Source organism: Scyliorhinus torazame, chromosome 11, assembly GCF_047496885.1.
Source record: "Scyliorhinus torazame isolate Kashiwa2021f chromosome 11, sScyTor2.1, whole genome shotgun sequence".
Classification (NCBI taxonomy): domain Eukaryota; kingdom Metazoa; phylum Chordata; class Chondrichthyes; order Carcharhiniformes; family Scyliorhinidae; genus Scyliorhinus; species Scyliorhinus torazame.
The window spans coordinates 50,758,300-50,786,298 of record NC_092717.1 but is presented as its reverse complement, the minus strand read 5'-3'; the positions used below and the strand labels follow the sequence as shown (position 1 = coordinate 50,786,298).

The following is a 27,999-nucleotide window of genomic DNA, read 5'->3' as shown; positions in this document are numbered from 1 at the left end:
CGGGCTAAATGAATCACAAAATTTTACAGCGCAGAAGGTGCCATTCGGCCCATCATGTCTGCACAGGCTCCCGAAACAGCTACCTAGCTAGTCTCATTCAGCTGCCCCATCTCCATAGCCCTCTAAATTCAACACTATCAAATATTTAACCGAATCATAGAATGGAAAGCATTCTGCAAAGCGGTCAGTCTCTCCCCAACATAGACAAGACCACATTATGAGCATACAGTATGTAACATTGAAATACTTACAATTAAATTGCTGCTTCACCTGCAAAGTGTGTTTGGGACCTTGGAGGGTGAGAAGAGAGGAGCTAAAAGGATAGGTGTTGCATCTCCTACGCTTGAATGGAAAGGTGCCGTAGGGAAGAGAGGGGGTGCTGGGGTAACTGAGTAGACCAGGGTGTTGAGGAGGGAACTATGCCTTTGGAGTTCTCTAAGAGTAAGAGAGGAGAAGATGTGTTTAGTGAAGGAATCAGATTAGTGGTGGTGGATTTGGCAGAAAATGATCCTCTTAATATGGAGGCTGGTAGGATGGAAGTGAGGATATAATAACCCTCACGAGACCCACGGGGACACCTCTATTGATCTCCCAGTGAGGCCCGTGGAATACAAGCTCCCCCACCCAGCAGGTGCTTGTAAATTTACCCTATAAAAGGGGGCTCGGACTGGGATCCCTGGTTCTTTTGGTAGTCCTGGCTGGGACCTTATGAGCTGTAAGCCATGTTGCGGCCTTCACTTTATGTTGACTTAGTAAATGCTGTTTACTTACCTTCCCGGGCCTCCTGAGCTTTTATGGAGGACAAGAGGAACCCTATCATGATTCTTGGAGGGAAGGAAAGGCAGAGATACTTGAAATAGATCGGACATGGTGGAGGGCCCCATCAACCACGCTGACTGTTTTGATTTCAGATTTCCAACATTGCAGTGCTTTGTTTTTGAATTTCTGATTGTAGCAATGGTAGCTGATGAATAATTGTGATCCAGGACACCAGAGATATCTCCCCTGCTCTTCAAATAGTGTTACAGGACCTTTTATCACCAACTGAGAGAACAGCTGGGGCCTTGCGTGAGTCTCATCTGAAAGACGGCACCTCAAACAATGCAACAGTCCATCAGGACGGCAAGGAAATCTCAGCTGAGATTTTGTGCCCATATTTCTTGAATGGGACTTAAATCTTTTGAATAGAGGTGAGAATGCGACACTCATTCCAGACGGACAATAATAATAATAATCTTTTTATTGTCACCACAAAGTTACTGTGAAAAGCCCCTAGTCACCACATTCCAGCACCTGTTCGGGTACACAGAGGGAGAATTCAGAATTCTGAGCTGGTACGGGAATTGAACCCACGCTGCTGGCCTTGTTCTGCATCACAAACCAGCTGTCAAGCCCACTGAGCTAAACCAGCCCCCTATAGATTAATCTCATAGGAAGTCAGCTCTACCAAATAAGAACTTAAAATCTATCAAACATACCCAATTATCAATTCAGTGTTTATATATTAAAAGCTAATGTTCTCCAATTAAATTTGAGCTATCTATTACCTGGTCTTTCTACTTTGATGATTTCTGCACCCAGGTCCCCCAAGATCATAGTGGCAAAGGGTCCTGCCAGCACCCTGCTTGGAACAAAGAATGGAAACAAGCAGTTACATTTACATGGTTAAAATCTCACCTGACAAGATTTCTTTTGCATTACTGAACTTGAGTTTACCTTGTGAGATCTAGGATTTTAACTCCTTCCAATGGTTTTACATTGCCTGAAAAGCAACACATAAGTGTTAGAGCTCATTGTCAAAGAGTCACAAATTCAACTTCAAACCACATGGGAGACGTTCCACAGGTATACAGGCTGAAATCAAAAGGGCCACACTCATGAGTTACAGACTGTCATCTTTGACTGGTCTACAAAATTGGGATGAAAAAAGCAAGATCTCACTGCACTGCTGATAACACCATTAAAGGGAGCTGCTTTCCTTAGAGAAATACAGTGCTATTAAAAGTAGTAATTTTCCTACCTCAGGCATCTTCTACTGTGTAGATTTGTAAGTTAAGGTCACCATAGTCCCAGATGACCATAGGCTGCTTTCCCCTTTGAGGGGGAGAGCTGACTGGTGGAGATTTAATCTGAGGATCACCACCTCAGGCGAGGGACAAGGCTGAGAAGGCGTGGCCTTCATGAGATTTGTAAATATTAGTGTTCATTGGTATTTTATTCAGATTTGGGTAGCTATCATGCACCTTCACGGTGAAGCGAGACAGCACCTATCTTGAAATGAAGACACCACTAACAAACTCTGGTGCAAGCCTAGGTTATGAATCAGAGAAACTCACACGATATTTAGTAACTGCAGCATTTTGACAGCATTTGTGTAATTGTCTCCATTCTCCTATCTTACAATAGATGGCTATTTTCCATAGAAGAAACCCAAGATAAATGCATACATTTTAAATCCTCCAAGGTTGGGAAGAGGTTTTTTTTATGGATTAGGATTTGAAGGAATAAATATCTACAAGGTAGAAATTAAGATTTTCTGTCATATTATTGATGCTTCATATTTCAGGAGCTGAAGTAGTCATACCCATCAGAGGAAGAACATTGTTCTAAACCGGAAAGCCAGTTGACGAATGATTGTACTGGAGCTAACCTTCCCTCAGTCTTACATTTATTTAGAGTTAAGCATTGTAAGCATACTCCTCCATCGTTTTATAGCAACTTTGCCGCAATGTCCCATTGCTGCATCTTAGGATTGGCCAAACAAATCCTATTCCCACCAGGCTGCAAAAACGTAGCATATCATATTATCTGGGTCTAGTAGAAACTATGCTTTCAAGTCTCCCATTTTAACATATCAGCTATTTATTTATTTATTTATTTATTTTTTAAAATATTTTATTGAAAATTTTTGGTCAACCATCACAGTACATTGTGTATCCTTTACACAATAATTTAACAGTATAAATAACAATGACCTGTTTTATAAACAAAGAATAAATAATATATAACAAAAACGAAAACTAAAACAAAATGGCAACTGGCTTGTCTCAGATAAACACTCTCCAAAAATATGATTTAACAGTCCAATATACAATTATTTATAGCAACGACCTATATACATTATACATATATATTAACAACCCTGAGAGTCCTTCTGGTTCCTCCCCCCCCCCCCCCCCCCCCCGGGCTGCTGCTGCTGCCTTCTTCTTTTCCATTCCCTCTATCTTTCTGTGAGGTATTCGACGAACGGTTGCCACCGCCTGGTGAACCCTTGAGCCGATCCCCTTAAGACGAACTTAATCCGTTCCAGCTTTATAAACCCTGCCATGTCATTTATCCAGGTCTCCACCCCCGGGGGCTTGGCTTCCTTCCACATCAACAGTATCCTGCGCCGGGCTACTAGGGACACAAAGGCCAAAACATCGGCCTCTCTCGCCTCCTGCACTCCCGGCTCTTGTGCAACCCCAAATATAGCCAACCCCCAGCTTGGTTCGACCTGGACCCCCACTACTTTCGAAAGCACCTTTGTCACCCCCACCCAGAACCCCTGTAGTGCCGGACATGACCAAAACATGTGGGTGTGATTCGCTGGGCTTCTCGAGCATCTCGCACACCTATCCTCTACCGCAAAAAATTTACTGAGCCGTGCTCCAGTCACATGCGCCCTGTGTAACACCTTAAATTGAATCAGGCTTAGCCTGGCACACGAGGACGATGAGTTTACCCTACTCAGGGCATCCGCCCACAGCTCCTCCTCAATCTCCTCCCCCAGCTCTTCTTCCCATTTCCCTTTCAGCTCATCTACCATAATCTCCCCCTCGTCCCTCATTTCCCTATATATATCTGACACCTTACCATCCCCCACCCATGTCTTTGAGATCACTCTGTCCTGCACCTCGTGCGTTGGGAGCTGCGGGAATTCCCTCACCTGTTGCCTCGCAAAAGCCCTCAGTTGCATATACCGGAATGCATTCCCTTGGGGCAACCCATATTTCTCGGTCAGCGCTCCCAGACTTGCGAACTTCCCATCCACAAACAGATCTTTCAGTTGCGTTACTCCAGCTCTTTGCCATATTCCAAATCCCCCATCCATTCTCCCCGGGGCAAACCTATGGTTATTTCTTATCGGGGACCCCACCAAGGCTCCAGTCTTTCCCCTATGCCGTCTCCACTGTCCCCAAATTTTCAAGCACCTCCGGGCTTGTGGTGTATTTCTTCGGTGAGAACGGCAATGGGGCCGTCACCATAGCTTGTAGGCTAGTCCCCCTACAGGACACCCTCTCCAATCTCTTCCACGCCGCTCCCTCCTCTTCTCCCATCCACTTACTCACCATTGAGATATTGGCGGCCCAGTAGTACTCACTTAGGCTCGGTAGTGCCAGCCCCCCCCTATCCCTACTACGCTGTAAGAATCCCTTCCTCACTCTCGGGGTCTTCCCGGCCCACACAAAACTCATGATACTCTTTTCGATCCTTTTGAAAAGAGCCTTCGAGATCACCACCGGGAGGCACTGAAACACAAAGAGGAATCTCGGGAGGACTACCATTTTAACTGCCTGCACCCTCCCTGCCAGTGACAGGGATACCATGTCCCATCTCTTGAAGTCCTCCTCCATTTGTTCCACCAATCGCGTTAAATTTAACCTATGCAATGTACCCCAATTCTTGGCTATCTGGATCCCCAAGTAACGAAAGTCCCTTGTTACCTTCCTCAGCGGAAAGTCCTCTATTTCTCTGCTCTGCTCCCCTGGATGCACCACAAACAACTCACTTTTCCCCATGTTCAGTTTATATCCTGAGAATTCTCCAAACTCCCGAAGTGTCCGCATTATCTCTGGCATCCCCTCCGCCGGGTCCGCTACATATAACAACAAATCATCCGCATACAGAGATATCCGGTGTTCTTCTCCTCCTCTAAGTACTCCCCTCCACTTCTTGGAACCCCTCAATGCTATTGCCAGGGGCTCAATCGCCAGTGCAAACAATAATGAGGACAGAGGGCATCCCTGCCTTGTCCCTCTATGGAGCCGAAAGTATGCAGATCCCCGTCCATTCGTGACCACACTCGCCACTGGGGCCCTATACGACAGCTGCACCCATCCAACATACTCATCTCCAAAACCAAATCTCCTCAGCACCTCCCACAGATAATCCCACTCCACTCTATCAAATGCTTTCTCGGCATCCATCGCCACCACTATCTCCGATTCCCCCTCTGGTGGGGGCATCATCATTACCCCTAGCAGCCTCCGTATATTCGTATTCAGCTGTCTCCCCTTCACAAACCCAGTTTGGTCCTCATGGACCACCCTCGGGACACAATCCTCTATCCTCATTGCCATTACCTTGGCCAGAATCTTAGCGTCTACATTTAGGAGGGAAATAGGTCTATAGGACCCGCATTGCAGCGGGTCCTTTTCCTTCTTTAGGAGAAGCGATATCGTTGCCTCAGACATAGTCGGGGGCAGCTGTCCCCTTTCCTTTGCCTCATTAAAGGTCCTCATCAGTAGCGGGGCGAGCAAGTCCACATATTTCCTGTAAAATTCAACTGGGAATCCATCCGGTCCCGGAGCCTTCCCCGCCTGCATGCTCCTAATTCCTTTCACTACTTCCTCTATTTCAATCTGTGCTCCCAGTCCCACCCTTTCCTGCTCCTCCACCTTGGGAAATTCCAGCCGGTCCAGAAAGCCCATCATTCTCTCCCTCCCATCCGGGGGTTGAGCTTCGTATAATTTTTTATAAAATACCTTGAACACTCCATTCACTCTCTCCGCTCCCCGCTCCATCTCTCCTTCCTCATCCCTCACTCCCCCTATTTCCCTCGCTGCTCCCCTTTTCCTCAATTGGTGGGCCAGCAACCTGCTCGCCTTCTCCCCATATTCGTACTGTACACCCTGTGCCTTCCTCCACTGTGCCTCTGCAGTACCCGTTGTCAGCAAGTCAAATTCTACGTGTAGCCTTTGCCTTTCCCTGTACAGTCCCTCCTCCGGTGCCTCCGCATATTGCCTGTCCACCCTCAGAAGTTCTTGCAGCAACCCTCCCGTTCCCTACTCTCCTGCTTTCCTTTATGTGCCCTTATTGATATCAGCTCCCCTCTAACCACTGCCTTCAGCGCCTCCCAGGCCACTCCCACCTGGACCTCCCCATTATCATTGAGTTCCAAGTACTTTTCAATGCACCCCCTCACCCTTAGACACACCCCCTCATCTGCCATTAGTCCCATGTCCATTCTCCAGGGTGGGCACCCTTCTGTTTCCTCCCCTATCTCCAAGTCCACCCAATGTGGAGCGTGATCCGAAATGGCTATAGCCGTATACTCCGTTCCCCTCACCTTCGGGATCAACGCCCTTCCCAAAACAAAAAAGTCTCTTCGCGAATAGACTTTGTGGACATAGGAGAAAAACAAAAACTCCTTACTCCTCGGTCTGCTAAATCTCCACGGGTCTACTCCTCCCATCTGCTCCATAAAATCTTTAAGCACCTTGGCTGCTGCCGGCCTCCTTCCAGTCCTGGACCTCGACCTGTCCAGCCCTGGTTCCAACACCGTATTGAAATCTCCGCCCATTACCAACTTTCCCACCTCTAGGTCCGGGATGCGTCCTAGCATACGACTCATAAAATTGGCATCATCCCAGTTCGGGGCATATACGTTTACCAAAACCACCGTCTCCCCCTGTAGTTTGCCACTCACCATCACGTATCTGCCCCCGCTATCCGCCACTATAGTCTTTGCCTCAAACATTACCCGCTTCCCCACTAATATAGCCACCCCCCTGTTTTTCGCATCTAGCCCCGAATGGAACACCTGCCCCACCCAACCTTTGCGTAGTCTCACCTGGTCTATCAGTTTCAAGTGTGTTTCCTGTAACATAACCACGTCTGCCTTAAGTTTCTTAAGGTGTGCGAGTACCCGTGCCCTCTTTATCGGCCCGTTCAGCCCTCTTACGTTCCACGTGATCAGCCGGGTTGGGGGGCTTTTTACCCCCCCCCCCCCTTGTCGATTAGCCATCCCCTTTTTCCAGCTCCTCACCCGGTTCCCACGCAGCTGTGTCCCCCCCAGGCGGTGCTGCCCCGCCCATCCCACCCCATGCCAGCTCCCCCCTCTCCCCAGCAGCAGCAGCCCAATAATTCCCCCCTCCCACCCCCCCCCGCTAGATCACCCACTAGCGTAGTTACACCCCCCATGTTGCTCCCAGAAGTCAGCAAACTCTGGCCGACCTCGGCTTCCCCCCGTGACCTCGGCTCGCACCTCCTTCCTGCTTCCCTATTCCCGCCATGATTATCATAGCGCGGGAACCGAGCCCGCGCTTCCCCCTTGGCCCCGCCCCCAATGGCCAACGCCCCATCTCCTCCACCTCCTTTCCTCCCCCCACCACCTCCTGTGGAAGGGAGAAAAGTTACCACATCGCAGGATTAATAACATAAAACTCCTCTTTCCCCCCTTTTTACCCCCCTCTTTGCCCCCCATACACGCCCCACCACTTTGTTTCAAACGTTCTTTTTTTTTTTAAACCCGCTCATTCCAATTTTTCTTCCACGATAAAAGTCCACGCCTCATCCGCCGTCTCAAAGTAGTGGTGCCTCCCTTGATATGTGACCCACAGTCTTGCCGGTTGCAGCATTCCGAATTTTATCTTCTTTTTGTGAAGCACCGCCTTGGCCCGATTAAAGCTCGCCCTCCTTCTCGCCACCTCCGCACTCCAGTCTTGGTGTACGCGGATCACCGCATTCTCCCACTTACTGCTCCGAGTTTTCTTTGCCCATCTAAGGACCATCTCTTTGTCCTTAAAACGGAGGAATCTCACCACTATGGCTCTAGGAATTTCTCCTGCTCTCGGTCCTCGCGCCATCACTCGGTATGCTCCCTCCACCTCCAGCGGACCCGCCGGGGCCTCCGCTCCCATTAACGAGTGCAGCATCGTGCTCACATATGCCCCGACGTCCGCTCCCTCCGCACCTTCAGGAAGACCAAGAATCCTTAGGTTGTTCCTCCTCGCGTTGTTCTCCAGCACCTCCAGCCTTTCCACACATCGTTTATGGTGTGCCTCTTGCATCTCCGTCTTCACCACCAGGCCCTGTATGTCGTCCTCATTCTCGGCAGCCTTTGCCTTCACGACCCGAAGCTCCCGCTCCTGGGTCTTTTGCTCCTCCTTTAGCCCTTCAATCGCCTGTAATATCGGGGCCAACAGCTCCTTCTTCATTTCCTTTTTGACTTCTTCCACGCAGCGTTTCAAAAACACGTGTTGTTCAAGGCCCCATATTAAACTGCCACCTACCGACGCCATCTTGGTTTTTGCTTGCCTTCCTTGCCGCTGCTCTAAAAGATCCACCGCAATCCGGCCACCTTCCTCTCCTTTTTTCATCCGTATCCAGGGGGATTCCCTTCTGGTTCACCGCACAGTACTTTCAGCCGTTAAAATTGCCGTTGGGGCTCTTATTAAGAGCCCAAAAGTCCGTTCCACCGGGAGCTGCCGAAACGTGCGACTCAGCTGGTATCGCCGCACCCGGAAGTCCATATCAGCTATTTAGACTTACCATTAGCTTAATTCTATTCATGCATAAACTGATGTTTGTTTATTCATCTCCACAATGTGATTTGCCAAAACATTGTGCTGAATCAATGGAAACTGTGGAGGATAACAACTGCCTCAATGCAACAAAACTCAGGTACATTTGAGAACTTAGGTCATGGTTTCAGAACAAACCTATTCTCATAGCAAAAGTAGCATGATCGACTGGTTGGCTAATCTGAAATTATGAACTTTTATCAATAAGGTCATATGGCTGTTGTCAAAATGGGTATACATACACAACATTACATTTTAACAAGTAGGTTTAAAGAGAGGTTTCTCACTTTCATTTCAGTTCTATTCAGGAAAAAGTGTTCTTCCCCACCCTGGTTATAACAACTTCCAAGCCTGTGATCACGAGCACCTCGAAGGACAAGGTCAGGAGACCATCACATCCAGGTTCCCCTCCAAAAGACACACCATCCCACTTGGACATATATCCTCTTTCCATCATCATTACTAGATCAGAACACTGCAATGCCCTATTTAACAGCACGGTGGCAGTATCATCCCCACAAAGACTGCAGCAGTTCACGACGGCTCACTGTCTTTTCAAGGACAACTTAGGAGTGAGCAATAAATATAGGAAAAGGAGTAGACCATTCAGTCCAGTGAGCCTGCTTCACCATTCAATACGATCATGGCTGAACAATGCCTTCTATCTACATTATCCCCATAAACCCTTTACTTTATTGTTAATCAGATATCTATCAATCTCAGCCTTAAACATTCCAAAAATGTCCAATTTTATCAGGCCTAAAATCCAGGCCCTGGCGTAACTTTGTTGCACTCCCTTTACAGCAATAATGCCCTTTCTGAGGTAAAGGATCGAAAACTTCACACAGTATTCCAGGTGCGGTCTAACCAAGCTTCTGTATAATTGAAGCAAGATTTCACTACTCCTGTACTCAAAACCTCTTGTGATAAAGGCGAAATTTCCATTACCTTCCTAATTAATTATTATTATAATTGCTGCATCTGCATGTTAGCTTTCAGTGAGTGACTTATGGACAAACACACATCCGGTCAATTTGTAGATCTACACTTTCTAATTTCCTACCATTTAAGAAACATTCTGCACATAATAATGATAATCTTTATTGTTACAAGTAAGCTTACATTAACACTGCGATGAAGTTACTGTGAAAAGCCCCTAATCGCAACATTCTGGTGCCTGTTCAGGTACACAGGGATAATTCAGAATATCTAAATTACCTAATAGCCCGTCTTTCGGGACTTGTGGAAGGAAACCGGAGCACCCGGAGGAAACCCACGCAGGCACAGGGAGAATGTGCAAACTCCACACAGACAGTCACCCAAGGCTGGAATCAAACCCGGGTCCTTGGCGCTGTGAGACAGCAGTGCTAACCACTGTGCCACCCCACCAGAGGTAATTAACCTGGTGCAAGGCTAATAGGTCTGCAGTTCCCGATTTTCTCCCTCTCTCTCCCTTCTTAAATAGTGGGGTGACATTTGCTACCTTCCAATCTTCTGGAATCATTCCAGAAACTACAGAATTTTGGAAGATTATCACCATTGCATCTACTATCTCTATATCTTTTTTTCCCAATTAAGGGCCAATTTAGTGTGGCCAATCCACCTAACCTGCACATCTTTGGGCTGTGGGGGTGAAACTCACGCAGACACGGGGAGAATGTGCAAACTCCACACGGACAGTGACCCAGGGCCAGGATTCGAACCCAGGTCCTCAGCGCCGCAGTCCCAGTGCTAACCACTGCGCCACCGTGCTGCCCTTTACTATCTCTTTATCAACCTCATCCAACATTCCGGGATGCATACGGCAACAGTAATACCACCAGAGATGAACACCTGGGGGCGGGCCCCGTGTCCTGCCAAGCCGTAATTATCTAATCCATTGGGTGTTGGAACCCCCTCCCGAGGCCAAAAGCCAGAGAGGTTTCTGGAAGGCACGAGGAAGGGTATAAGAATCAAACTCACAGACTTCCCAGCAATGAAGACTCCATGCAGGGGCCATCGAGACATCTGACTAGAGGCAGAAGGAAGCAGTGTGCGAGACCCACCTTTGCAACAAAGGAAGACCCGGAGGAAATCGAGACTCAACCAAGTCCATCAATACAGGTAGTATAATGAATCTTGGAATCTTTAATATATGGTTTGGGACTAATTTAAGGGTAAACACTGTTGTTGAATAAAATTCACCTGAGGAAGGAGCAGTGCTCCGAAAGCTAGTGTTTGAAACAAACCTATTGGACTTTAACCTGGTGTTGTAAGACTTCTTACTGTGCTCACCCCAGTCCAACGCTGGCATCTCCACATCTTGAATAAAATTGGTTTGACTTTATACTTGTGTTATCCTTTGCTCTCCTCGCGAATAAAGACATCTGGGTAAAACTTTGTTTAAAATACTGGTCAAAGTATCTGAGATTTTACACATACAACACAATCTACCAGCGAGAAATTGTGGAAGCCCCATTACTGAACACGAAGAGCTGTTAAACTGTCTTTGTGGTATCTCAAAATGGAACCTCAGAGATCAATAGCAAACAATGTGCTAGTGTCAAGAATCTGGAAAACAGCAATTAGAGAAAGGCAGTTGATAAAGATTAGGGAATCCAAAGGCCTGATGTTAGTGTTGGTAATGCTTGAAAAATCATGACCACTCCAGTTGTAATGACACTGCCTCATGTTGCATGGAATTTGATATTGCAAGTACTTTGAGCTCACAAATGGGCATGAACAATAATGTATATCTGAGATCAATGAAAACCAGTTGGGTCTACAGCCAAACTTTCCCGACTGCCTTGTGCCATTACAATGTACAGTACCAACTGCTGTCTCAGACTTCATCACTTGTTCCAGGTTACAACACCTCATCAATATTCTGCCAATGTTACTCAGAGTCAAGAGTTTCCCAGAAATTTATTTATTTATTATTTCACGGTATGTGAGCACCGCTGGTAAGGCCAGTATTTGTTGCCCATCCCTAATGGCTATTTCAGGGGGCAGTTAAGAGGCAGCCACATTACTGAGAATCTGGAGTAACATGTAGACCAAATTTCCATCGCTAAAGGGTATTAGTGAATTAAATAAGTGTTTAATGACATGTGGTGATAGTTTCATGGTTACCAATTACTGAGACTAGCTTTCAATTCTAGAGTTTATTAATTGAATTAATCTAGTGTGGCCACCTGGGTTAATATAAACTGGTCAAAGTGTCTTAACATTACAGACAACACTAGGAATCCAGAAGATAGGTAGCACCCGTTTATGTGACATTAACCCATCTTCCCACAGCATTCGCCTCTTGTTTCTTAGTCCAGTGACCATTATGTCACCGCCTTCACTGAATGTGCTAATAATGTTGTGTAATCATCACCAGACATTGTCAAGTGAACTCTGCTCTTTGTAGTGCTCTCGAATGCGGTGGACATTTCAGGGATATGACAATGTTAAGATGGTGAGGCGGTACAGAATTCAGTTCAGTAAACCTTTGCAGCTGCAGATATTTATGTAGCACTGTTGAGAATTTGAAAGATATGTATATTTATGCGTAAGGAAAAAGGTCCAGAGGAGATCTTTTTGCAGTATCTAAGACCTGGCAGAAACAAATTGACCTCCAATTAGTCTCAAATTATATACGGAGGCATTGATCTAAGTAAAGAACAGAGTTTAGATTTGTTTTACAGAGAGTGGCGAACAGTGGTGGGTAGTGAAGAGATCTGCGGAGGGATTAGAGATTATTGAGAGGTATAAGCAACATTAGAGCTTGGACTTTGAGCATTTGTCTTTTAGGATTTAATATATTACGATGCAATGGTGTAAATAATTGTTTGGCAGTTGTAACAGAGATGTTAGGATCTGTTGAGGCAATGGGAGGTTGAGAGAAAAGAAAACGCCTCAAAATGTATTATTCATAAGGTCCAGGGAGAGAAATCCCACATGGTTAATGCCCCACTACTGAGACATTACCGCATCAAAATTATCATACATGAAGGATGATGGCATTAGATTTGCTACTCTTGGATGAATTGTATTTTGTTAGGTCATTTCAAAGTCTAGGCTGTCAACAATGTGCTAATTTTCAAAAATCAATGATAGGATGCTTTCAGATCCAAATTTAATAAGGCTCAACTGAATGAGAATCTTGAGTTGGAGGAGTTACTCACTCATTCAAACCAGTTCCTACAATTCTTTGAACAAAAATGTGGGAAATGAAGGGAAAGGGGGAAAATATAATGTAATTAACAGATATGCTTTATAAAATAGATATGGATGGTTAAGATTCCCTCAGTCATAAAAATATAAAGTTTTCTTGTTGCTCCGTCATGAAGCACTGACACTTGCACATTCTCCCCATGTCTTCGAGGGTTTCAACCCCACAACCCAAAGATGTGCAGATTAAGTGGATTGGCCACGCTAAATTGCCCCTTAATTTGAAAAAAATATATAGTTGGGTACTCCAAATTTATTTTTAAAAATTAAAAAATAAAGCACTGACACTAATATCTAAAGATCAAAGGATGCAAAAGTCTTTCACTGTTGACGAGACCCCAGATGTACTAGGAAATGTAGTATGTTATTTCATATAACTCCCAAGTGGACTATGGAAAGTGGAATCATTTTTTGGCAGTTGCACACTTTTGATAGAATGGCTAATCTATTGATATCACGGTGTATAGAGCGGAAGCAGAGTGTGGCTTCCATCTCTAAGCAGTCTGCAATAATAAATCTGCAATTTCATATTTTTAGTTTGTTGTCGATTTAAATATTTATACTATCACCTTGACTCTTTGAAAACACTGTGCCACAATCCATTCATCAACAACTGGTCTGGTATGGTGATATCTTAAACCACAATTTCGGGAGGGCCTAACGGTGCAGGTCAAATAGATGGGGGAAAGGGAAAATGGAGAGGACTGGTGAAAAAATTAAAACATAAGAACTGCCAAGAGATTATTCCCTTCAAGTCATCCTTTAGCAAGTTTACAGACTAGTTAAAGGAACCGTTAGATTTTTCCTGGGGCCTGTGCAACCATGGTAATTGCCTAAAACTGAAGGGACTACTATTTCCACTGAAAAATAACATTAATTGATCCATCAAGAGTAGTCTCTGGATGGTAAGGGCAGGTATGAAGAAAAAGGGATCCAACAATTACAAGTGTGATAGGTAAGCGTTCTCCAAACTGATGGAAACCTCAGAATGATAAATGTATTATCAACCTGAATTTGACAATTATGATCACAAATCATTGATACTGATTTGCATTTGTACAGGTCAGCTATTGCTCCTCACCAGAGATGTCCTAATCCCTTCATTTTGGCAGGGTGAAGGGGTGCTTGGGAGATATTCTGGCAAAATTGGGATTCACATAAATCACACTACCAATCTGTAGAAAAAAGAGCAATCGTGAGTCCTTCAGGCTACTGAATTTCAATCCAAACTAAATGACCCAAAAGTGCAAAGAATAATTAATCCCAAAAATACTTTGATTTCCCTTCAAGCAAAATCCTTACCTTGGAGAGACACCCAAGGATCAGGCCTTCACTCAGTACTTGAGTTAATTTGATGATATAGCATTATGGCTTACATACTATGATGAGGGTGTAGCTTCTTATTAATTGCCAGCCTACACTAGATCCATAAAATACAGGAATTAGATAAATGTTATCCAATTGATTAACTTTTATCTTTAATCTTTAATTAGTCCCAATTAACCCAAAAGTCTATTGCGCTGTTGACAAGGGGTCTAATGGTCAGAAGAATGTTTATCAGCAGCCTCCAGTTGATTTCTTTGTATGGAAGCAGCAGCTTTTTGGTTTATCAAACATGGATTAATCAATACCCTCAGGGCGGCCAGTATCTCGGATTGCTTCTCTAAATTACAATCCATTATGTTGTTTATTTCTTTTCCTCCTCTCATCTCTTCAAACTTCACCGATGGAAGGCCTTTTCGCAAGACTGTAAAGTGATGGATTTATTTGGAGAACTGGAAGTATTGCCAGCTGTTTGTTGCTTACACTCCACTGGTCCTTGTGACTGCATCAGATAGTCAAGAAAGGCCTGCAACTGGTGAATTGATCGGAAGAGGTGCGATTTCTCAAACTCAGCAGCTCTGTTCATGCGAGATGGTGCTGAAAACTTGGAAATTTGAACAGAAAATTGTGCTGGAGTGGTGGTGTCTCTTAGGTATTTCCATCGTGTCCTGGTGCCTTTTTTTGGTTGCCTGAAATTCCTACTGAAGTTCCAAACTAAGCCAGACTGATTGAGGCTCACTCTGGGAGGTGGCTAGTTCACGGGCACTGGCTCTCACTGAGTTAGGTCTTCAATTTGCTTTGTTCAGCTCTAGGAATGCTGGGCTTTAGTTTTGACATCAGTAAGGGCAGCACCGTGGCGCAGTGGTCAGCACTGATGCCTACGGTGCTAAGTACCTGGGTTCGATCCCAGCCCCGGGGCACTGCCCATGTGGAGTTTGCACATTTTCCCATTGTCTGCATGGTTTTCACCCCCGCAACCCAAAGATGTGCAGGTTAGGTGGACTTGCCACGCTAAATTGCTCCTTAATTGGGGGGGAAACAAATTGGGTACTCTAAATTTAAAAAAAAGAGATTAAAATAGTTTTGACGTCAGTAGCTTGTCACAAGCAACAACATTCTTTGACTTTCAAGCTGAAGGTTCCTCTCCCCTCCCCCATTATCTTCTTCCTCTCACACGGCAGACTTTAAATATCCAAACTCACCAACAACCGAGTTGTACAGGTTCCGACCCTGTCCAACCCCAGTTCTGGTCCTTCTCCAAGAAGCCTCAAATGTTGTATGCAAAGCATTTACTCGCTCTATGTATCAACAGTAACTGGGGGAGGGACTTCCGGTTGCGGCGATGCGGAGCTAAGCCGCACGTTTCGGCAGCTCCCGCGATAACGGACTTTCGGGCTCTCCAGAGGAGCCCCAACGGAACTTTTTTGATTTGATCCCATGTGGGAAGGTGCAGTAAGGTCCCCCCTTTCGGTATATGGCCGAGATCAGCGGTGGAGCGGCGAGAAAAGAGGCTCTGGAGCAGCGGCAAAAACGAGGGGGAAAAAGCAAGATGGCGGAGATCGAGCAGCATGGGGGCCGGACCAGCAGGAGTTCCTTAAGCGCTGTGTGGAGGAGCTTAAAAAGGAGGTGCTGGCGCCAATGCTGTTGGCGATCGAGGGGCTGAAGGAGACCCAGAAGACCCAGGCGGTTGAGCTTCGTGAGGTGAAAGATAAAATGAATGATAACGAGGACGAGATCCTGGGCCTGGCGGTAAAAATGGAGGTGCACGAGGCGGTGCACAGGAGGTGGGCCGAGAGAATCGAGGTCCTGGAGAACAGGTCAAGGAGGAAGAACCTCCGGATTCTGGGTCTTCCCGAAGGAGTGGAGGGAGCTGATGCCGGGGCGCATGTGAGTACGATGCTCCATTCGCTGATGGGAGCGGAGGCCTCTCCGATTCCCCTGGAGTTGCAGGGGGCTCACCGGGTCCTGGCGAGGAGACCCAAGGCTGATGAGCCACCAAGGGTGATAGTGGCAAGGTTCCATCGCTTCGCGGATAAAGAAAGTGTGCTGAGATGGACCAAGAAGGTGCAGAGCAGTAGATGGGAGAACGCGGTGATCCGAGTTTACCTGGATTGGAGAGCGGAGGTGGCAAGGTGGAGAGCTGGCTTCAACCGGGCCAAGGCGGTTCTGCATAAAAAAAAGTCAGGTTTGGCATGCTGCAGCCTGCGCGACTGTGGGTCACTTATCAGGACCGACGCCATTATTTTGAAACGCCAGAAGAGGCTTGGACCTTTATTCAGACGGAAAAACTGGACTCGAACTGAGGGGACGTGGTTGTGGGGGGAGATGTTGGTTGTATATGGGGTTGTAAATAGGGGTAAAGAATTCTTCATGGGTGGGATGATGGATGGGGATGTGGGTAGCGTTCTGGTTAAAATTCCTAAAATTCCCTTTTTTCTTTTCTGTAGACGAGATGATGGTGATGGGGAATGTGGGTGTCGGTGCTGGAGGGAGGTGAGACTTGGGGATGAGGGAACTGGGATAATGGCCGCAACAGGAGCTGCGCCACAGGGGGCGGGGCTGCGCAAAAAGGGGGGGGGGGTGGAGGAAGGTAAGGAGGAGGAGAGACCCCCACACGGGGGAGATCAACGGGAAGGTGGGGGAAGTCGGGGCCAGCAGAAGTCAGCTGACTCACGGAAGTAATATGGGGGGAGCAAAAGAGCTAGATGTGGATCTAGCGGAGGGGGGGTGGATTTTAGGGTTGCTGCTGCACTGTCCGAGGGGGAACTGAAAATGGAAGAGGTGGTCGGGACGGGGGTTCCCCGCCTGGGGGACTGGAGGGTGCGGGAGGCGCGAGCACGGGACTGGCCTAAGATAGGAGATAGATGGCTAGTCGGCGGGGGTGTGTAACCCCCCAATCCGGTTGATCACGTGGAATGTGAGAGGCCTAAATGGGCCGGTAAAGAGGGCCCGAGTGTTCGCGCACCTAAAGGGACTGAAGGCAGACGTGGTCATGCTTCAGGAGACACATCTGAATGTTGCAGATCAGGTCAGGTTAAGGAAGGGATGGGTAGGACAGGTGTTCCATTCGGGGCTGGATGCGAAGAATAGAGGGGTGGCAATACTGGTGGGAAAGCGGGTATCGTTTGAGGCCAAGAACATAGTAGCGGACAAGGGAGGCCGATACGTGATGATGAGTGGTAGGTTGCAGGGGACGGAGGTGGTACTGGTGAATGTATATGCCCCGAACTGGGACGATGCTGGATTCATGAAACGGATGTTGGGGCGTATTCCAGACCTGGAGGTAGGGAGCTTGATAATGGGTGGGGATTTTAACACGGTGCTGGACCCAGCATTAGATCGCTCCAGATCTAGGACGGGGGAGAGGCCGGCTGCGGCCAAGGTGCTTAGGGGGATTATGGATCAGATGGGGGGAGTAGATCCGTGGAGATTTGCCAGGCCTTTGACCAGAGAATTTTCTTTTTTCTCCCACGTACATAAGGCCGACTCCCGGATAGATTTTTTTGTTCTGGGCAGGGCACTGATCCCGAAAGTGGAGGGAACGGAGTATTCGGCCATAGCCATTTCAGACCATGCCCCGCATTGGGTGGAGCTAGAGCTGGAGGAGGAGAGGGACCAACGCCCGTTGTGGAGGTTGGATGTGGGACTGCTGACAGACGAGGAAGTGCGCGGGAGGGTGCATCGAAAGGTATCTGGAGGTCAACGACAAAGGGGAGGTGCAGGTGGGAGTAGTATGGGAGGCGCTGAAGGCGGTGGTCAGGGGAGAGTTAATCTCCATCAGGGCTCATAGGGTGAAGAGTGAGGGCAGGGAGAGGGAGAGGTTAGTGGGGGAGATTTTAAGGGTGGACAGGAGCTATGCAGAGGCTCCTGATGAGGGACTACTCAGGGAGAGACGAAGTCTCCAGACGGAGTTCGACCTGTTGACCACAGGGAAGGCAGAGGCACAGTGGAGGAAGGCACAGGGGGCGATATATGAATATGGGGAGAAGGCGAGTCGGATGCTGGCACATCAGCTCCGTAAGAGGATGGCAGCGAGGGAAATAGGCGGAGTCAAAGATGGCAGGGGAACTACGGTGCGGAGTGCGGGGAAAGTGAATGAGGCTTTTAAGGCCTATTACGAGGAGCTGTATAGGTCCCAGCCCCCAGGAGGAAAAGAGGGAATGCGACGATTCTTGGACCAATTGAGGTTCCCACGGGTGGAGGAGCAGGAGGTGGCTGGTTTGGGGGTGCCAATTGGGGTGGAGGAGCTGGTTAAAGGACTGGGGAGCATGCAGGCAGGGAAGACCCCGGGGCCGGATGGGTTCCCGGTGGAGTTTTATAGGAAGTATGTAGACCTGTTAGCCCCGTTGCTGGTAAGGACCTTCAATGAAGCAAGGGAGGAAGGGACCCTGCCACCGACAATGTCGGAGGCGACGATCTCTTTGATCTTGAAGCGGGATAAGGACCCACTGCAATGTGGGTCGTATAGACCGATCTCGCTCCTTAACGTAGATGCTAAGTTGCTGGCAAAAATGTTGGCCACGAGGATTGAGGACTGTGTCCCAGAGGTGATTCACGAGGACCAGACAGGATTCGTAAAGGGTAGGCAGTTAAATACTAATGTGCAAAGGCTCCTAAATGTGATAATGATGCCATCGGTGGAGGGAGAAGCGGAGATAGTGACAGCCACGGACGTGGAGAAGGCCTTTGATCGGGTAGAGTGGGAGTATCTCTGGGAAGTGTTGAGGAGGTTTGGGTTCGGGGGAGGGTTTATTAGTTGGGTTAAGCTCCTGTATAAAGCCCCGGTGGCGAGTGTGGTCACGAACCGGCGGAGGTCAGAGTATTTCCGGCTGTATCGAGGGACGAGGCAGGGGTGCCCCCTGTCCCCTCTGCTGTTTGCATTAGCAATTGAACCTTTGGCCATGGCGTTAAGGGAGTCGGGGAAATGGAAGGGGGTGGTTCGAGGGGGAGAGGAACATCGAGTGTCGCTGTACGCAGACGACCTGTCGCTGTACGTGGCGGATCCAGTGGAGGGGATGGTTGAGGTAATGCAGATCCTACGGGAGTTTGGAGACTTTTCGGGCTATAAGCTCAATGTGGGAAAGAGCGAGCTCTTTGTGATCCATCCGGGGGACCAGGAAAGAGGGATAGACGACCTACCGTTGAGGAGGGCGGAAAGGAGCTTTCGATACTTGGGGATTCAGGTAGCTAGGAGCTGGGGGGCACTGCACAAACTTAATTTGACACGGCTGGTGGAACAGATGGAGGAGGATTTTAAAAGGTGGGACATGCTGCCACTCTCACTGGCGGGTAGGGTACAGTCAGTTAAAATGGTGGTCCTCCCGAGGTTTCTTTTTGTATTCCAATGCCTCCCAATTGTGATTACTAAGGCCTTCTTTAAGAGGGTAAGCAGGAGCATTATGGGATTTGTGTGGGCGAGCAAGACCCCGAGGGTAAGGAGGGGGTTCCTGGAGCGTAGCAGAGATAGAGGAGGGTTGGTGTTGCTGAATTTGGGTGGTTACTATTGGGCAGCCAACGTGGCAATGATCCGTAAGTGGGTGATGGAGGGAGAGGGGGCGGCGTGGAAGAGGTTGGAGATGGCGTCCTGCAAAGGAACGAGCCTGGGGGCGCTGGTGACGGCACCGCTGCTGCTCTCGCCGACAAGGTACACCACGAGCCCGGTGGTGGTGGCAACGCTAAAGATCTGGGGGCAGTGGAGACGGCACAGTGGTGCGACGGGAGCCACGGTGTGGTCCCCAATTAGAGACAACCATCGATTTGTCCCAGGAAGGATGGACGGGGGGTTTCAAAGCTGGCATCGGGCAGGGATTAGAAGAATGGGGGACCTGTTCATTGACAGGACGTTTGCGAGCTTAGGGGCGCTGGAGAAGTTTGGGCTACCCCCGGGAAACACTTTCAGGTACATGCAAGTGAGGGCGCTCGTGAGGCTGCAGGTGAGGGAATTTCCGCTACTCCCGGCACAGGGGATTCAAGATAGGGTGATTTCGGGCGTATGGGTCAGAGAGGGCAAGGTGTCGTCGATATACCAGGAGATGAAAGAAGAGGGGGAGGCTTTGGTAGAGGTGCTGAAGGGTAAACGGGAAGAGGAGCTGGGAGAGGAGATTGAGGAGGGGCTATGGGCTGATGCCCTAAGTAGGGTTAATTCCTCTTCCTCGTGTGCCAGGCTTAGCCTGATACAATTTAAGATGGTTCATAGAGCACATATGACGGGGGCGAGGCTGAGTAGGTTCTTTGGGGTGGAGGACAGATGTGGGAGGTGCTCAGGAAGCCCGGCGAACCACGTCCATATGTTTTGGTCATGCCCGGCACTGGAGGGGAGTTGCGGGAACAGTATCTGAGGTGGTGAAAGTCTGGGTCAAGCCAAGCTGGAGGCTAGCACTATTTGGAGTAGTGGACGAGCCGGGGGTGCAGGAGAGGCGAAAGAGGCCAGCATTCTGGCGTTTGCATCCCTAGTAGCCCGGCGAAGGATCTTGCTAATGTGGAAGGAGGCGAAGCCCCCAGCGTGGAGGCCTGGATAAATGATATGGCACGGTTTATGAAGTTGGAGAGGATAAAGTTTGCCTTGAGAGGGTCTGCGCAGGGGTTCTACAGGCGGTGGCAACCGTTCCTGGACCATCTCGCGGAGCGTTAGATGATGGTCGGACAGCAGCAGCAGCAACCCGGGGGGGGAAACATCGTTTGTGGGAGGGGTGGGGGGAGGAGAGGAGGGAGGGAGGGTGAAGGGGGGCTTCTCTGGGGGACATTTGAGCAAGAAAACACATGAATGATCCGGAAACTGACATGTACGGGAAGAATCCAATGTACAAAGTTCTGTATTTTATTCACTTGCCACGCGAGCTTTCTTTCTTTTCTTTGTTACGGGGGGGGGGGTTTGTTGTATGGTGGAAAATATTGTTGAAAAAGTCTTAATAAAATCATATCTAAAAAAAAAAAAACAGTAACTGGGGGGGGAAGAAGAGGAGTTATCTCTCAGACAACTCAGATACTTGAAGAGACGGTTGCAGGGCTATGAGGAAAATGCATCGGAGTGGAACAAATTGGACGGCTGTGAACATACCCAAATAACCATTTTTAGAAACAGTAAATAGGCTTTTGTAAACAGCTCTGATCTGCTAGAGATTGATGGGTCTTTTTCTAGTTGGTAGAATGTAACAGGAGTGTGCCGCAGGGATTGGTGCTGGGGCCTCAACTTTTAAACATTTATGTAGTTATATCATCCACTGGATGAAGGGACTGAAGATATTGTTGCTAAATTTGCTGACAACACAAGACAGGTAGGAAAGTAAATTGTGAAGAGGTTGTCAGGAGGCTACAAAGGGACACAGATAGATTAAGTGATTGGGCAAAATAGAGTATAATGGGGGCAAATGTGAAATTGTCTATTTTGGCAGGAAATTAAAAAAGCTTAATTTCTAAGTGCTGAGGGATTGCAGAGCTCTTGAGGTGCAGGTGGATCTGGGTGGCCTAATGCATGAATCACAAATGGCTAGTTTCCAGGTACAGCAAGCAAACATTCTCATTTATTGTGAGGAGAATTGATACAAAGATTATGCTCCAATTGTACAGAGCATTGGTGAATCCACATCTGAAGTTGTGTACAGTATTGGTCTCCTTATTTAATAAAAGATGTAAATGCATTAAAAGCAGTTCAGAGAAGATTTACTGGACTAATACATGGGTGGGTTGACTTATGAGAAAAGGTTGGAGAGGTTAGGTTTGTATCCACTGGAGTTCAGAAGAGTAAGAGGCGACTTGGTCGAAACCTTGAAGATCCTGAGGGGTATTGACAGGATGGATATGGATAGGATGTTTCCTCTTGTAGGAGGTTCTAGAACTAGGGGTCACTGTTTAAAATAAGGGCTCACTCAATTAAGATGGAGTCGAGGAGAAATGCTTTCTCTCCGAGGGTTGTCAGTTTCTGGAATTCTCGTCCCCAAAATGCATTGGAAGCAGAGTCTTTGAATACTTTTAAGGTAGAACGAGATAAGATTCTTGATTAACAAGGGAGCGGTCATGATATTCAGGTAAACATCATGGTGCAAACATACATACATACTGATGGACAGATCAACGGACCAATCAATACACACACACCACAGCCAATCACAGGCAAGAGCATACACACTACAAAACGGGGAACACGACACTTCCCGCTCATTACAGCAGGAGACAGCTCAGGGCACAGAGCTCACAGCAAGCCACTCAGACATCCACCATGTACTGAATGCCACTCCAACATAGTGTTAGAGATACGTCCACAGATTCAAGGGTTATGATCGAACCTCAGTAACCAGTTTACCACTGTAAATATATGTTCGTAATAAAACTGAGTTGTACCATCCGCAACCGTGTTGGTTCGTCTGTGTAGCAGAGCACCCAACACATCAGGAGCGAAAAGTTATCCAGGGTAGAGAGGAATATGGAGTTGAAGCTACAATCAGATCAGCCATGATATTATTGAATGGCAGCGCAGACTTGACAGACAAAGTGGCCTACTATGTTTGCATGAATAAGCCACCACTGTGAACAATGTGGGGGATTGTATTAGGTTTCAAGAGGGCATAGATAAATAGATTAGGGGAATGGGTGGACACGTAACAAATTAAATGCAACGCAGGGAACTGTGAAGTGATACATTGCCTTCCTACCAAAGTGTAACATAAAGGATACAATACTAAAGGGGATGTAGGAACAAAGAGACGCAGGATGGTATATGTGCACAAGTCACTGAAAGTGGCTGGGCAGGTTAAGAAAGCAGTTAAAAAAGCATATGAGTTCCTAGGCTTTATGAATAGACAGAGTACAAAAGCAAAAAAAGTTATGAACATTTATTTATTTAAATATTTTTATTAAGGCATTTGTATATACATTGAACGCAATCAAAACCAGATCAAGAACTGAAACCTCATAACAAATACATTACAACCAGTGGCCCCGCCCTACCCCTCCGCTCATCCTGCCTCCCCCATTTTAACCCCCCAATCTCTCTCTCCCCCTGCTGGCATCTTAACTGTCCTTGAAAAAGTTGATAAACAGTTTCCACTTCCGGGCAAACCCATCCACTGATCCCTTCAAGGCAAACTTAATTTTTTCCAGCTGAAGGAGCTGCGCCAGGTCGCTCAACCACAGCCTCGGCTTCAGAGGCTCCAAGTCCCTCCACTCCTACAAAATCCATCTCCGGGCTCCCAGGAAGGCAAAGGCCGCCTCATTCGGCCCCTGGTCTCCTGGGTCTTCCGACACTCCAAATATCGCCACTTCTGGACTCGGGGTCACCTTCACCTTCAGCACCTCAAACATAACATCCTCAAACCCCTCTGTGGTGAACCACTGTATTAGAACCCCTCCCAGAACCCCTTCAGCTTTGGACATGCCCAAAACATGTGAACAGATTTTGTGGGCCACCCGTGCACTGCGCACACCTATCCTCCAGCCCCTCAAAGAATCTGCTCATCCTGGCCACTGTTATGGGCCAGGGTTTAGAGAACCCCAAAGTGTATCATGGAGTTCACCTGACCCACAACTTTTAATAGATTGTGGTATGGGGAGCACACAGCCCACTCCACAGGTGTGGTACAGCAGAAATGGAAAAGTACTTTTTAAAGCAAAACAATGTTTATTCTTTGAACTCAAGTTAACCTTTTTAAAACATAGTGAACATCTTAGCAACCATTAATTCAAATACAACCCCCAAAGAATACAACACTAAGTAATCCTTACTTTCCTTTTAACATCCATAAGACTTAAACAAAAACCTTTTAACAGAAGCACATCAGGGTTAAATTCACTACTGAGAACAGTTATAACTGAATTCACCAAATGATCAAGAGATAGTCTTTACATGGCAGAGAGAACAACATAAGACATTCTGTAGCTGACTGCAGCTCCAACACTGAAACAAAACCAAAAAAAAAGACACACGTTTTTCTCAAAGTGAAACTAAAAGCTGACAGACAGCCCAGCTCCACCCACACTCTGACATCATTCTAGTAATAAACATCCATTTCTTAAAGGTACACTCACTAGTTATTCTATAAAAAACACCCATTTCTTAAAGGTACACTCACATGACACCCACACAAGCCCCAAAATCAGGCCATTAATTTTCCTGAAGAAAGACTTTGGAATGAAGATCGGGAGATTCTGGAAAACAAATAAGAGCCTCGGGAGTACCGCCATTTTCACTGTATGCACCTGCCCAGCCAGCGACAACGAGAGCACCTCTTAAAAGTCCCCCCTCATCTGTTCCAACAGCCGTGTCAAATTCAATTTATGTAGTTGTTGCCATCCCTGCGCCACCTGGATGCCCAAATACCTAGAGCTCGCCCCCAACACTTTAAACGGCAGTTTGCCCAACGTCCTCTTCTGCCCCCTTGATTGGATCAGGACGACCTCATTCTTCACCATGTTTAACTTGTATCTGGAAAACCAGCCAAATTCCTCCAAAATATTCATAATACCAGCAATACCTCCCAGTGGATCCGATATGTAAAGCAGCAGATCGTCTGCATACAGCGAGACCCTGTGCTCCATTCCCTCCGCACTATCCCTCTCCAACTCTGATGCTCTAAGCATCATTGCAACTCACCCGATTCGTCCTAACACTCGCCACCGGTGCCCTATCCAGCAACCAGATCCAATCTACAAACCCCTACCCGAACCCGAACTGTCCTAGGATTTCCCACAGATACTCCCATTCCACCCGATTAAAATGCCTTCTCTGCATCCACAGAGATTGCCACCTCCGCCTGCCTGTCCCTCCGGGGGCATCATTATCATGTTTAAAAACCGCCTAACGTTAGTCGACAGATGCCTCCCCTTTACGAACCCCGTGTGGTCTTCCCCTATCACCCCCGACACAGAGTCCTCAATCCCCGAAGCCAAGATCTTTGCCAAGAGTTTGGCATCCACATTTTGCAGCGATATGGTAGGACTCATACTGCTCCGGGTCCTTATCCTTCTTCAAAATAAAGGATATAGAAGCCTGCGATAACATAGGTAGATGTATCCCCCTATCCCGTGCCTCATTGTATGCCCTTACTAGCAGGAGCCCCAGATTCCCAGAGAACTTCTTGTAGAATTCCACCAGGAACCCATCCGAACCTGGGGCCTTCCTGCCTGCATTGCCACATACCCTCCATTACCTCCACTAGTCCAATGGGGGCCCCCAACCCCTCCACCAGGTCCTCCTCTACCTTGGGGAACTCCAACCAGTCTAGGAATCTCTGTATCCGCCCCCCCCCCCCCCCCCCTGGCCTGGGGTTCTAATTTATAGAGCCTTTTATAAAATTCCTTGAAAACCCCATTCACTCCCAACGGGTCCAGAACCGCTATTCCCCTCCCATCTTTCACCTTTCCGATCTCCCTCGCCACCTTCTGCATCCTGAGTTGGTGTGCCATCCTTCTTCCCATACTCATATACCGCCCCCCTGGCCCTCCGCAACTGCCCCACCGCATTCCCCATTGACACCAGCCCGAACACCATCTGGAGTTTCTGCCGCTTTTTCAACAACCTTGCCTCTGGGGCCTCCACATGCCTCCCATCAAACCTGAAGACTCTCATCCAGCAACCTAGCCATTTCTGCCTGCTCCGTCTTATCCCTATGTATCCTTATCGATATATAAATTCCCCTCTGACCACTGCCTTAAGCGCCTCCCATGCGTGGTGGCCAAAACCGTGTCATTCAGTTCCGCATACTCCTGAATGTTGCCCTCACCCGCTCGCATAATCTGCTAGCAACCCCACATCCAATCTCCACTGCGGGCGTTGGGCCCCCCACACCGGTCCATTTGCAAGCCGATCCAGAGTGACGCGTGGTCCGAGACCACAATCGCCAAGTACCCCAAGTTGGTCTCCCCCACGAGCAGTCTTATCCACCAAAAGTAATCAATGCCTGAGTACACCCTGTGCACATGGGAGAAGTACAAAAATTCCTTTGCCCTCAGCCCCCCAAACCGCCATGTGTCTAACCCCCCCCCCCCCAACATGCGCTCAATGAACCCCTTCAGCTCTTTTGCCACCACCAGCACCCATCCCAACCACACACTTGACTGGTCCAACCCTGGCTCAATGACCGTATTGAAGTCATCCCCATAATCAACCAGTGCGAGTCCAGGTCCGGGATCTTTCCCCAACACCCGCCTCATGAATTTAACATCGGCCAAATTCGGTGCGCTAACATTCACCAAGATCACTGGAATCCCTATTCCCTCCAATTCCCCGCATTCCAACACAATCCCCCCCCCCCCCCCCCCCGGATCCGCCACTAATTCCCCACCTCAAACGCTATCCACTTATTTATCAGCACCGCCACCTCAGTGTCTTCATATCTAATCGTGAGTGGAAGAATTGCCCTACCCATCCTTTCCTTTGTTTAATATGGTCCCCGATCTTCAAATGCGTTTCTTGCAACAAGGCCATGTCCGCCTTCAAGCTCCTCAGATGCTTGAACACACGGGACCGTTTGACCAGCCCATTCAGCACCCTCACGTTCTACGTGATCAGCCTGGTCAGGGGGCACACCTCTCCCCTTTCCCGCCAATCAACCATATCCCTTCTTGGGCCAGCCCCAGCCGACAACCCTCACATTTCCTCCAAAGTTCAATGTCCTCCCCATCCTGCCAGTTCATTTTCTCTCAAAAAATCCAATGCCTTCTCTGGTGTCCCAAAATAACGCACACGGCCGTTATTGGTCACCCAGAGGAGGTCCAGATACAGCATCCCGAACTTCACCACCTTCCTGAAGGGGCAGCCTCGACTCGGTTGAACCCGGCTCTCCCCTTGACCAGTTCTGCACCCAGGTCTTGATAAACCTGGAGCTCATTACCTTTCCAGGTACACCACCTCGTCTGCCTGGCCCACCACAAGATCTTTACTTTATCTAAAGGAACTGATGGAGCCTCACAACCATCTCCCTCGGCAGCTCGTTCACCTGTGGCTTCCTCATCAGCACCCTATGCACCCGATTGACTTTCAGGGGCCGATCAAAGACCCCCTCCCCCATAGCTGCTCCAACATTTTGGCTACGTATGAGCCAGCGTCCGCTCCCTCGATACCCTCTGGCATCCCAACAATTCTTAAATTTTGTCTGCGGGAGCGGTTCTCCAGATCCTCCACCTTTTCTTTTAGTGCTTCTGGGTCTCACGCATCATCCCGATCTCAGCCGCCAATGAGGTAAGCTGCTCCTCGTGCTTCCCCACCGCCTTCTCCACTTTCTGGATCGCCTGGCTCAGGGTCTCCAGCCTCAGCTCCACCCGATCGATCCTCGCTTTTAGTGGGTCCACCACCTTCGCCAGGTCCTTCTCAGTCTCCCTGCTCTGCTGGCTGAACTTCTAGTTTAGGAAGTCCACCAGCTGCTCCGTCGACCATTAGGCTGGTAAGGCCGACCCTTTACCCATCTTACCCTGTGTTGCAAGAAGAGTTTATTGCTCCAGCAGCTCCTTTCTTCTCGACCCACTTCTGGTCCACGGATCCATCCACTGACTCCACCTGAGGAGTATAGCTTTCCTCCAACGCCTCTACACCTTTATCCACCAAAACATCCACCCAGCACAAGGGGAGAAGGACAAAAAAAAACCTCCTCGAGGGGGAGCTGCCAAATGTGCAACCACTCACTCCATGGCCATCACCGGAAGTCAGTTATGAACATTTATAAAATAGTGGCTCAGTCACAACTGGAGTTGTGTGTTCAATTCTGGTCACCACACTTTAGGAAGGATATGAAAGGCGGGCAGCACGGTGGGGCAGTGGACTAACCCTGCGGCCTCATGGCACCGTGGTCCCAGATTCGATCCCGGCTCTGGGTCACTGTCCGGTGGCGTTTACACATTCTCCCCGTGTTTGCGTGGGTTTTGTCCCTTAATTGGAAAAAATGAATTGGGCACTCTAAATTTTGTTTTAAAAAGGAATGATGTG

The 27,999-nt window shown here is 48.1% G+C and overlaps 1 protein-coding gene across 7 annotated transcripts in view; it reads right to left on the bottom strand.

Annotated features, from left to right (window-relative positions):
* sugct (succinyl-CoA:glutarate-CoA transferase) overlaps window positions 1-27,999 on the bottom strand; it is an 842,325-nt gene that overhangs the window by 784,884 nt on the left and 29,442 nt on the right. For all 7 annotated transcript variants that reach the window (XM_072467239.1, XM_072467242.1, XM_072467243.1 and 4 more), the window contains 2 exons: window positions 1,717-1,762; window positions 1,548-1,621 (listed from right to left, as the gene is read on the bottom strand). In XM_072467239.1, coding sequence (XP_072323340.1) covers window positions 1,548-1,621; window positions 1,717-1,762 — 120 coding nt within the window. The remainder of the gene's footprint in view (window positions 1-1,547; window positions 1,622-1,716; window positions 1,763-27,999) is intronic.